General features: G+C 28.6%; 2 protein-coding genes across 2 annotated transcripts; one reads left to right on the top strand and one right to left on the bottom strand.

Moving 5' to 3' along the window:
* The first annotated feature begins 2,006 nt into the window (after positions 1-2,006).
* On the top strand, positions 2,007-2,917 carry LOC115720580 (putative phytosulfokines 6). Its single transcript, XM_030649723.2, has 3 exons — positions 2,007-2,207; positions 2,325-2,386; positions 2,481-2,917. The coding sequence occupies exons 1-3, from the start codon at positions 2,090-2,092 to the stop codon at positions 2,592-2,594; spliced, it is 294 nt and encodes a 97-aa protein (XP_030505583.2). The 5' UTR covers positions 2,007-2,089; the 3' UTR covers positions 2,595-2,917.
* A 2,570-nt stretch (positions 2,918-5,487) lies between these two features.
* On the bottom strand, positions 5,488-11,207 carry LOC115721174 (uncharacterized). The gene is made up of 13 exons (XM_030650427.2): positions 11,079-11,207; positions 10,879-10,994; positions 9,911-10,054; positions 9,522-9,652; positions 8,571-8,801; positions 8,204-8,382; positions 7,904-8,004; positions 7,568-7,720; positions 7,132-7,187; positions 6,971-7,028; positions 6,678-6,798; positions 6,493-6,603; positions 5,488-6,068 (listed from the first exon to the last, which is right to left on the bottom strand). The coding sequence occupies exons 1-13, from the start codon at positions 11,086-11,088 to the stop codon at positions 5,935-5,937; spliced, it is 1,545 nt and encodes a 514-aa protein (XP_030506287.2). The 5' UTR covers positions 11,089-11,207; the 3' UTR covers positions 5,488-5,934.
* Between the last annotated feature and the right edge of the window lie 636 nt (positions 11,208-11,843).

An 11,843-nucleotide genomic window follows, 5' to 3' on the forward strand; every position in this document is an offset into this window, starting at 1 on the left:
TTGAAGTGAAGAGAACAAACAAAAACACAGTCATAAATATTGGAGATAATTAATTAATGGAGAACAGTTGTCATCATCATGTGGAAAAGGTTGACTTATTTTATTGACTTATTTTGACACTGTCATCTGTCAACCACTAGACTATAAATAATTAAGATATTGATTTATTTTGAAGGAGAAAAGTACATTGGTTTTTGGAGTAGTGAATAGTGAATAGTGATCTTTGGTTCTTCTGCCATGCATGTCTTGTGGACCACCATTCCATTATTATGACACACAACAACACAAACAATTATATATCATCAATCAAACCCTAACAATTTCTCTCTCTCTCTCTCTCTCTCTTTCTCTCATATCAACATGTGTGATTGTGTGGTGGTGATGATCTCACATAGACCATGGATTATATATATATATATTCTTAGAGCACTCACTCATACCATTTTTTCTAAACTATAAAAGCTTAAAAAAAAATAAAAAATTGCACTCACACCACCAGATGGCATATTATTATTGGTGTTAAGAATGCAATTAAAGTTCCATATTCTTTAAGAATAAGAAGAATCAATATGTATATAAGGATTGACACTATTCTATTAGTACGAGACCTTTTAAGAAGGTGGTCAAAATAAAATCGTGAGGGCTTAGGCTCAAAGTGGACAATATTATACTAATGTTGGAGTCAAGCTGAGGTAGTGGCCCAACAAGATGGAAGAGCGAGGTCCAACAAGTGGTATCAGAGCCAAAGGTTCACGAGCATTGGGATAATGAGTTGCATTTGCGATGTGTGACAGAAGCTCTTAATATGATGACTTCGCGATTGAAGATCTATATGATGTCTTGTATCAAAAGTCTACTTGATATTGTGGTGGTCAAGCAGCGTGTCCCGTTGATGGTTACGACGGTACAAGATAGAGATCGGTGTTAAGACCTGTGTCGAAAGTCTTCCAGACAAAGTTGATGGTCAGACGACGAGTTTCATTGGTGATAAGTTGATAACGATGACACAAGGTGGTTTCACTGAAGGGTAGTCCACGAGTATGTGATCCTGTGTTTGAAGGAAGGATTATTGGGAATGCAACCAAAGTTCCACATTGGCAAGGAATGAGGAAGATCATGGATATATAAAGATGGACACTACTCCATTAGTAAAGGCATTTTGAGAAGGTGCCTAAAATAAAACTATGAGGACTTAGACTCAAAGCAGACAAAATCATACGAATGTTTGAGTCAAGTTGAGGTGGTAGCCTAATAAGGTAGAAGAGTAGGACCCAACAATTAGTGTAATTTAATATTAAATTCCACATATATTAATTTAATAAATATTATAAAAAATTACTAACCACTTCCTAACTTACTACATCAATATAATATTAGGTACCATAAAATACCTAATAACAATATTCATTCTTATATGGTAAAAATTAAGTAATGTTAATTTTTTCCACTTCATAATTAACATAATATATAAAACTTTTTTTTATACCAATACCTAAGATGCAGAAATAATATTAGATTTAGCACAAAAAAGTTAATAAATGATATATTTAAACAAAATTTTAAAAGTATTCAAAATTAATAAATGAGATATCAAAATAATAATAAAACAAATAACTAATGATAAAAAAGAATTATTTTTTTAAGAAAAATAAATAATATATAAACAAAAATACATAAAAAATGACTAAAATTAACACACTATAATAATTCCACACTTCTCCTCACAAAAAAGGAGTTAATTTAGTAGTGAGTCTAACATTAATTTAAATTCAAATAAATTGATATATAACTTTAGCTTACTTTTTATAATTTTTATGTGTATATGCCTTATTTGGAGGGGAGCTTCATGTGACACAAAACAGTAGTCAATGACTGTTTTTTTTTCTTTTAATTTTCAACTGTTTTACATATAAATATTTAATTTTATTTATATATATATCTTTATTTATTTTTTATTTTTATTTATTATTATGAGCTTTCTTAAATTATTCCCACTTCCCCAACTCCCCAAACTTTCTCTTTCCTTTAAGTACATCTTCACATCACATCTCTTTCTCTTTCATTTCAAAGTAAAAAAACACAAAACACAATGAAGCAAAACTACTTCACTCATCAATATCTTCTTCTCTTTCTCTTCATCTTTCTCTTCATTATTTCTTCTTCCCCAAAATTAACTTCAGCCACTTTCTTGGCAACCAAACATGATGGTAACAATATAATAATTACTATACTAATTAAACCCACTTTTATGTGTATATATATATATTATGATGATAATATTTTATTAATTATTCTAGCTAAATATTTATATTATTTTTATGCAGGAATACAAGAGGAGCAAAAACTCAATATTGAAGAGTTGGGAATGAGAAGTGAATCACTTGATGTATGTCTCTTTAATATTATATATTTATGAGGCTAATTTTTTTATTTGATTATTTAATTATTATTATTATTATTATTTTGGTAATTTTTTTTAGGAGTTAATGGGATTGGAAGATTGTCTAAATGAAGAAGATGAAGAATGTTTAAAGAGAAGGATTATTGCTGAGGCTCATTTGGACTACATCTACACCCAAAGCCACAAGCCTTGAAATAATTATATATATATTATGATAATTACCTTCATAAGTTTTCTTTATGTATTTATTAATTAATTAGCTAATTATCTTTTCATGTATAATTATATCCCACCCTTTTCCTTTATAATCTCTTAACTAGCTTAAGAAATAGTGTATTTTGTAATTAATATTGAGGAGTCTTATTAGTAACTTAATTAGGTTTAATTATTAATTAAGGTTGTGTACTTAATTATTATTTGTTGTAACTTTGTTTTGTGCATGATGTTTTAAACTAAGTGGAAATGTCCTTATTGTGTAATATGTTTGATGTAATTATAATTAGTCTCTCATAGCCATTGCTTTGGTTTTTTTTTCCTTTAAGGAAAGATAATTAATATAATTAAAATTGAATAATTTGTGGACTTTTTTTTTCATTAGGGGCAAAATGAGGACTTGAATTAATTAATTATACATGTTTTAACAAATTTACTAATAATAATAAAGTAAAATCAACAACCAAAATTAATACATCTAAAGAAAAGTAACAAAAGCTTCCAAAGTACTTTACTATATGCAATAAAGTTAAAATTAATTAAATGTCATCTTGGTAGGTAATTAATGGTTGATGGCTATTATACAACACAATTTAATGAGAAATACAGTTGGAAGAATGGAATTATTATTAAAAACAAATTACTTAGTAAGAGTAAAATTTATGATTAAAAATAAAAAAAAAATTATAAATAATAAATTATATATTGTGGTTAAAAAATTTATGACTAAATGTGTTAGTCATAAAAATTACCATTTATGTTTTTTATTACAATACTTGTTATAATTAAAAGTAAATTAGTGACAATTTATATTTAAATATCATATTTTAACTATAAATAATTTTTTGTTATGATTAAAAATTACTTTTAGTATTTTAGGATATAAGTAAAGTAACAATAATAACTATTCCAAAGACACTTTGAGTTTAGTGGCAAATATGTATTTTCTTATGCTATTTTATTTTCCCTCATTCTTCTATGTGTTGGATTAAAAGTTATAAATTGATTTGGAAATTATTATATTATGTCTTATAATGCATGATAAATTGTAAAAAGCATCTCCAAATTATAAAACTTAATTATTACTAAAAAGTTCGTTGCTAAAAGTATATATTAGTCATAATATTTGTTGTGATTAAAATTAAATTAGTACAACTTGTATTTAAATATTATATTTTAATCATAAATAATTTTTTTATTGTGATTAAAAATTATATTTAATTAAAAAAATTATATTACGATTAAAAAAGTAGTTCTTTTGTTTTTTAATGAACACTACCATTAATATCATACTAAAATTATAATTAAGTATGAGATTTTATATATTTTAATTAACTAATTATTATAAAATATGTTAATAATTTGTTAAACACTAGTACTAAAAGCACTAGTACCTAATGGTGATAATGTAATAATAGCATCATGGGCTACAATTGTAACATGTAAATAAAATTCTCTAGAAAAGAAAAATCAATCACTTTTTTTTTTTTTAAATTTTGGTAATGCAAATGTAGTTACTTTTTATGTGGTTGAAATAAAGTTTGAATTGCATGGATTCAATTAAAGTTATTGTACTTAAAAGATGAGTCATGTGTAGCACTAGCACTATCCATTATTAGGGGAAAAATTACTAATAATTTTTTTAAATACCACTCTATAATTAGTTAGCAATATTTTTTAAAAATGATTTTCTCGATACTTAATTATACCAATAACAATATAAAGCATTGTTATTAAGTATAAGAGGTTTATAGGTGATGTCCTATAATTGTTAGCGATATTCTCTAAAATTATTTTCTTGAGGCATTGCTATTAGATATCTGTGGTGTCCAACACTTTTTATATGTAGCACCTTACGATTGGCTAGCGATATTCTCCAAAAGTTATTTTCTTAAATTATGTGGATCTAATACTTAATTATACTAATAGCGATATGATACCGAGAAAGGTGCTAGACACCAGTAGTACTTTTTAGTAATTTTTTTTCTTAAGTTGTAAAAGACTTAATATTTAATTACACTAATAATAATACGATACCAAAAATAAATAGTAAGCACTAATAATAATTTTTTAACAATTATAACATTAAAGAAAGTAATATCTTTTAGTATTTTTCTAGAAAAAAAAGTACTTTTTAACATGTATACAAAGGAGTATTGTGTTCTTTTTTGGTTATTAATAATGACTAGTGTTTCAGTTACTTTAACAACTTTTGTTAGCAGATGTGTGAACACAGATTTTTGTCAACTCAACTTACTTTACTGTCAACTCAAAAACTTGTATTTTGTAAAAGCTAATTATGATTTGAGAGGAGATCTCCCATCATATTTTTTTAGTTAATTTTTATGATCAAAAATATATATTAGTATATTTTTTAATTTTTTTTTTCATATTAGTGTTGTTATGTTTATGGTTAAAAATATACGTTAGTATATTTATTTTTATAGGGATAAAAATACATTTGAAATTTTTTGAACAGATATGGTAAATATGAATATCAAGAACTCTATTTTTTATACCGTAATTAACACTTTTCTTAAGATTTTTATATTAAATTTTAATGTGTATTAAATTGTACTTTTTAAAATTTTCAAATTGTTAAAAATTTTCTTTAATTATTAAAATTTTAAAATTCGAGAACTTCTGTTAAATTTTATTCAATTTTACAAATGTAGTAATTGTCTATTCACCAAATCGTACTCTCAAATTTTGACACGTGTCAAATTATCCTTAAAACTTTCATCCACATCAAGTGTCTGTTAGTAAAATTAAACAAAAATTTTTAAATTCAACAATCTCAATTGTTAATAAAAAAAAATTAATAGCTTAAAAAATTCAATACACAATTTAATACATATCAAAATTCTTCAATAAAAATTGTAATTAATATATAATATTTTATTTTAATTTAATAATTTTTATGTAAAATTGTTAACTTTTAATCAATCGTAAATGAAAAATCAAAAAAACTAACCAAAAATGTGGAACATCTCTCTTGTACACAATTTCCTTCTCTTTTTTCCTTTTTCCTAAAAAAAAAGAGAATTAAAACAATATTCCATTTACAAAATCACTATGCTTTACTCAACCAAAACTGACTAAACATTAAAAACTAAAATATTTTTTTTTAAGAAAAGAAAACTATTTCCTACTGTAAATATCATTTTAGTTTTTACTCTTTTACTACTGCTCCTATCCTTAGCTTCCTGCACTAGCCCGAATCGAGGCCGAGTCGAGCTCCTTACAAACTCGGCAGAAGCTTTTCTCGACTCGATGAAAGCAAATGTAATGGCATTAAATTCTTGAGAGAGCTTTTACAGTTATGGCCATTGCATTGAAAACAGTCCTTCCTGTGATCCAAGCCATGCCGATGCTCCTATGCTTGAACTCTGTTCTTCGTGGTAATCTGTAGCGGTATTTGTTTCGCCTGTGAGTCCCGTATAGGGCTTCAGTTCTGTGCATAAAAACATGAAACATGGAAAAAATAACATACATGAAATCGAGAAAATAGTTTGATGAATAAACAAGAATAATTTGCGGCATAAATACCTAAGTTTAACTCTCAGTTGCAAATGAATACCTAAATTTAATTTTTGGCGGTAATAATATATAAGTTATATTTCTGGTCATTATATCCTCGTGTCATTTTTTTTATTGGTATATTTGAACTAATTTTTTTTTAAATAATAAAAATTTAATGAGTTAAACCAATCAACGATTGCCACGTGACAATTATTTAACCAAGTACCTACAGAAGTTCCAAAATTATAACTTATGTATTATTACTGCCAAAAATTAAACTTAAATATTTATTTGTAACTGGGAGTTAAACTTAGGTATTTATGCTGCATATTACTCCATAAACAAACAACTCCTACCTTCTCTCCTCTGCCATGAAACGGTTGAGAGGATGGTGCTCGAGAATTTATCTCGGAAAAGTAGTTCACCGGACTTGATACTCCATATTCGTAAGTAGCAGTCTTCTCCTCCTGTAAGAACAAGATATGAGTTGAAAACTCGGGCGAATTGGTTAGAAAATTACGAGGAGTGATTTAATTAATACCTGACATAATGAATCTCTCGGATGGATCAACACCGAGCTGTATTCGAGTGTGAGAATTTACATGTCCCTCGTATGATTGTACAGCACCTCTTTGGCAAAGGCGATGGTCGTAAAGCTTCACCTGTGAATAAACAAGACAAATTCGTTCGTTCATTTTCATACGATGATTCTAATCGATACTTCGAGTTGAAGGACAAGTTACTGAAGATGTGTATAACTGGGGATAATCCGAGAAGAAACACAATGAAACAAACACATCCCCAATCCAAAACCGAAAAGGAGAAAATACTAACCGAGCCGTCCATGGAGCTTGCCAAGAAGTATTGATCATCATATTGAAGTGATACCAAACTAGAGTTGGAAATCAAAAGACGAAAATTATCAAAACGCGAAAACAAGAACCCCAAAAACAACAAAGAGTTCAAGTAAAACTGAGATTGTACAGAAGACTGACCAGGAGATTGATGAAGGCAACTGAATTGTGTGAGAAGGATACAAATTTCCAGAAAGCTGTAAAACATAATCACATAATCAAATAATTAATAATAGTTTCCAATAAAAGCACAGAAAATACCACATAGATGAAACAGAAACATATTCACAGAATCACATCAATAAATCAGCCTCGTCGTTCATAAAGAAAAGCAATGAAAAAATTACTAGAGAAAAATAATATATTAATTATCGTTTTTAATATAAATCGGGTATTTTAGAATTTCTTAATTCAATAAAACCTCTACGAAATTCTCTTTGTTCTTGTTGATTCTTGCTTGTTATGTTCTAGTTTATTAATTTACTAACTAACTTGCGGTTAAAGCATAACAACATACCACATATTAAGAACCAAGCTCACATACTTTTTTGCTTTTTTTTTAGCGAGAGCTTTCTACCTTAAACCATCGTTTGCTTGATTTTGCGGTAGTGCTATTCAAAGGAAGTTGTGAAATTCTATGTCTGACAAGCCTGCCAGATCCTTCCCGTTTCTCACGAACATCAACAGAAATAACTGCTCCATTTCTAAGTCCACATAGTACAACATTTCCCTACTCAAGAGAAAGAAGAAATCAGCCCCAAAATATAAGACGATATATATTACACAAACGTGAATCTACATACTTTTCTTTATTATTCTCATTCTATTCTTCTATGCACAATATTAAAAATATTAATAATTTGATTTCTTACATCAGTAACTGTGATAAAATCAATCCTCAAGTATAACTTACCGAGTGAACAAGTTGCTGCGCCAAAACATCACTTTTACTGCGTAACACCCATGATGTCCCTCCTGTTTCGGGATCTACCAAAGCAGCCCCCATATTGGTTCCTATAACAGATCAACAATCACAATAAGCATTCAAAGATTAAATTTCCATTATTTCAATCAATTAATTTATAGATATTTTGGTGACAAAGATTAAATTAAGCCAAAATAAGAAAGGCCCTCTAAACTAGAACTTGCTGCAAAAACATTCATGCTGAGAACTAACAATAAATAGAAAAGGGTAAGGACAAAAGAAACGTGCCAATCACAACTCGATTTTTATTAGATCCACAATCTGCAGTCCATATGGTACAATTAAAATTTGCAATCTCTTGTATCCTCCGTCTTATGAAAAGAGCTGCATGATCGAACTCCAAGGGTTCACTTAGATTAATAATACAAAGAGATCCACCATGTCTCTCTGATCCCAAAGTAGATATCCTGTTCACTAAGTTAAGGGCAACTAAAAATGATTGCTAGTTTTCAATCTCATATATAACTGTAACTATCTGATAGAAAATCAAACGGCGAACAACAGAGCAAGAAAATCGCTATTGTACTACTTCCGATATATTTATACACACACACATCATACAAAACAATCAAACTAAGTACTAAGAAAAGGATACATTGCGTGCTGGACACTCCCACCATCTTCCATGGCCGACGAAGAGTTCTTTCTAAAAGTTTTTATGCACGATATATTAGATGACATAAGTAATGAAGCTCCCGTCTCTCTCCATATATGTTCGGGGGACACACTACACTTAGTTTCTTCTCCTCTGGTGATTGGCCACACGCAGTATGGAATGCTTTGTAGACCATCGGATTGTTGTCGAGCCTTTCCCACATCAGAAAAACTGCAAAGGCAACAAACTTCACAAAAAATAACTAGTAATAAAATCCATACAAATGTTTACAAAAAGCATGCAAAAAATGAAAGATTCTGCAAAACAGTACATCTAGAAAGATAGTAACAACGGACTATATTATTCACAGTAACAAATGACATTCTTTTTGTTGATTATTATTAGTTGGAAAACACTTTATTGGGTGGTGTTTATTTTCTTTTGTTGTCAAGGAAAAACACTTGTTTATTTTGCTTTCGCTTTTTTTTTTGTCCCAATATTTCTTTCTAAATAAAATGGCAGTTTCTATATATGAAGATGTTCAACTATTCAAGTTGCTTCAACATGAAAGATAATTCCCCTACACCGCTTTAACGAGTGAAGGTATAAAAATCTTAGTAATTACTAATTAGGTAGCGTTAAGTAGCACATATTAAACAATGTACATATTCACACTTCACTGCCACCACATCAAATAATGCTACAATGGTTATTGTACTAGTTCCTTTGCTAAACTAGCAGAAACCCTTTATCGTAAAGCCTTGATCTCATCTCAAATCTACAATATTAACCTTAACAGTTATTACTTTCGGAATCATCATAAATTTCCAATGGGGAGAAGGTTTTTTATTTTATTTTTCGCACAATTACACCTGATTTCGAAACAAGAACACTAAGAGCATTCAATGCATTTTAGACATAATTAACAGCCTATTAGTATTATATGAATACCTTAGAGATCCATTTATCCCGCCTGCCAATAAAACATCTGTTTTGGTTTGACCCTCTAACAATTGCACATCAACATTTATCCGTTCCAAAGCAGAATCGCCTATCTTCTCTGTTCCAAAATATTTCCAAACCTGTGTGCATTCATATAAACACTCTTTATTTTCATCAGAGAAAAAAGACTTTCAAATTTCCATGGTTGTTCAGTGAAATGACTAAGAGTATAGAACTTGCAATCGTCAAACATTTTTCACTCCCTTATTGTGAAGACGAAGCAAAAACTATCAGTCAAAGTGCAGAACACTTCTTGCAATCGTCTTTAAGATATTGTTTTTTCCGTAATCAGTTAACCAAATACTTCTAATTCAGAATTCTTCCAAACACTAACATACCTTAGGATGTGATGCTCGAGTTTTCCTGAATTCCTCCTTAAAGTTGCATTTTCCTTTTTTTGAAGAAATGAGATTACCAAATAACTCCCTAACATGAAGCAGCTTAGAAGTTCTCACTTCATTTTTCCTACTAAACTTTATCTCCTGCAATAAAATGAGGACAGTATTAGTTTTCAAAAACAAAAGAGAAAGCCATATCTCAAAAATAGCTTACCAAAACAATAAATTTACTACAAAAATTGGTTAAATTCATAGTGAAGATTATAAACTAAGCAAGAAGTGATTTAACCATGTAATTTCTATCTTTCTCTTATGGCATGTGCCTTTTCCCCATGTCAACTTATCAGTTCCAAATATTCAATAGGTAGTAGGAGAACCCAGCACAATTCCCAGATAAAATTACACAATCCTATAACTACCAAAAACAAAAAGAAAAAAGTTCCAACAGACATTAGACTTTCACTTTCCAACAATCCGAACCAATGACTTCTACCATCGAATCATCGATCCATTGCTACCATTCGGCGTTATGTCACATCTTTGAGGCCTAATAAGTAATAACTAGTATACTTGCACAGCCAAAACTCACACAAAGGCAAAACTACAAAATCGAAACGACTTAATTTTCCAATAAGCTCTTCACATTATATGAAATGCTGCATTATCTGTCACCTAATTGATCCAGAATTGCAAAAGAGAATAATGTGATATGCCATAGCTAACAAGCACCATCCTCTCCTCAATGATCTCATTCATACATACTGAGCAAAATAGAGTTTTAGAAAAACTTAAATTCACACCAATAACTATTGAAAATACTTGCAATCAAAACAAAATTGGGACTAGATAAACATAAATACAATACAAACAAACAAACCCCACATAGCAAATTCACAATAAGTTTGCTTATGAAGAACAAAATAACTAAGTTTATTAAAGATAAAGTAGTAGTTATGGTTAGTAGTTACCCTTGGTACTGGTTTGGTAGAAGATTTAGAAGAAGAAGTAGAAGCAGAACCAGGTATTGGACCCTTACAAGGGAAGTACCTGTTCTTCTCCGCATCATAGTAAAACCCGGGAAGATCTGTATACAAACAAACACAATTTGATAATGAAAACCCAAAAATATTATTGGAAAATAAATAGATTTATTGGATAAAGTATGGACCTTGAGGCATGGAGACGGTGGAGAGCTCAATAGAGAGGAGTAGACTAAAGTTCGTTTGAAGTTGAACATAACACCTTTCTCTTTCTCTCTCTTCTCTTTCTCTCTCTTGGCGGTGACCAAACCATTTGGGCTTTTTTCTTGCTACATATAGACCACTACGTAGGCCCAAAAGGCTTTTACATTGGTATAATTTAAAAAAAATACAAAAACAATAAAAAAAAAATTATAAAAATAAGTATGTTTTTAATATTTTTACGATTTTACGATTTTATTTATATAAAATACAGATTTTTTATATATTTTTATATTGTACTTTTGTTATTTTGTTGTTTATTTTTTATTATTTTTTACATTGTTTTGTCGTTACTTTTATATAGTTTTCTTGTTGTTTTAATAAAATATCTTAAAAATATTTTTTTTAAAAATTTTTTTGAACAATGTTAAAAATTTACAAAAAATTTGCTTTATGTAATTATTTTTTTTTTTCATTTGTAGTTTTCTATAAAGTTAAAAATACCTATTTTAATGTATATTTTTTTCTTTTTTGCTATTTTTTGTTTTTTATAGGGAATTATCATTTTTATCACTTTATTTTTTGACAATAGTTTATAAAAATATAGTTTTTTCTAAAAAAAAAAAGAAAAAAAAATTATGAGAGAAATAAAATAAAAAGAAGAAAATATAGAAAAAGTAATTTAATTTGTTACCCTTACTTACCCCTTATCTTTCTTTTTTTTCAACTTTTTTAATTTTTCTTATAAAATA

The sequence above is a fragment of the Cannabis sativa genome, chromosome 2 (assembly GCF_029168945.1).
Source record: "Cannabis sativa cultivar Pink pepper isolate KNU-18-1 chromosome 2, ASM2916894v1, whole genome shotgun sequence".
In the NCBI taxonomy this organism is placed as follows: Eukaryota; Viridiplantae; Streptophyta; class Magnoliopsida; order Rosales; family Cannabaceae; genus Cannabis; species Cannabis sativa.

What these genes read in the sequence shown, in the direction of transcription:
- LOC115720580 (XM_030649723.2), top strand. Translation starts at nt 2,090, where the DNA reads ATGAAGCAAAACTACTTCACTCATCAATATCTTCTTCTCTTTCTCTTC. An exon ending in CTTGGCAACCAAACATGATG is followed by an intron (nt 2,208 to 2,324) that starts GTAACAATATAA and finishes ATTTTTATGCAG; the next exon opens with GAATACAAGAGGAGCAAAAA. An exon ending in TGAGAAGTGAATCACTTGAT is followed by an intron (nt 2,387 to 2,480) that starts GTATGTCTCTTT and finishes AATTTTTTTTAG; the next exon opens with GAGTTAATGGGATTGGAAGA.
- LOC115721174 (XM_030650427.2), bottom strand. An exon ending in TAAAAATCGAGTTGTGATTG is followed by an intron (nt 8,005 to 8,203) that starts GCACGTTTCTTT and finishes GATCTGTTATAG; the next exon opens with GAACCAATATGGGGGCTGCT. An exon ending in CGAGAGATTCATTATGTCAG is followed by an intron (nt 6,604 to 6,677) that starts GTATTAATTAAA and finishes TTGTTCTTACAG; the next exon opens with GAGGAGAAGACTGCTACTTA.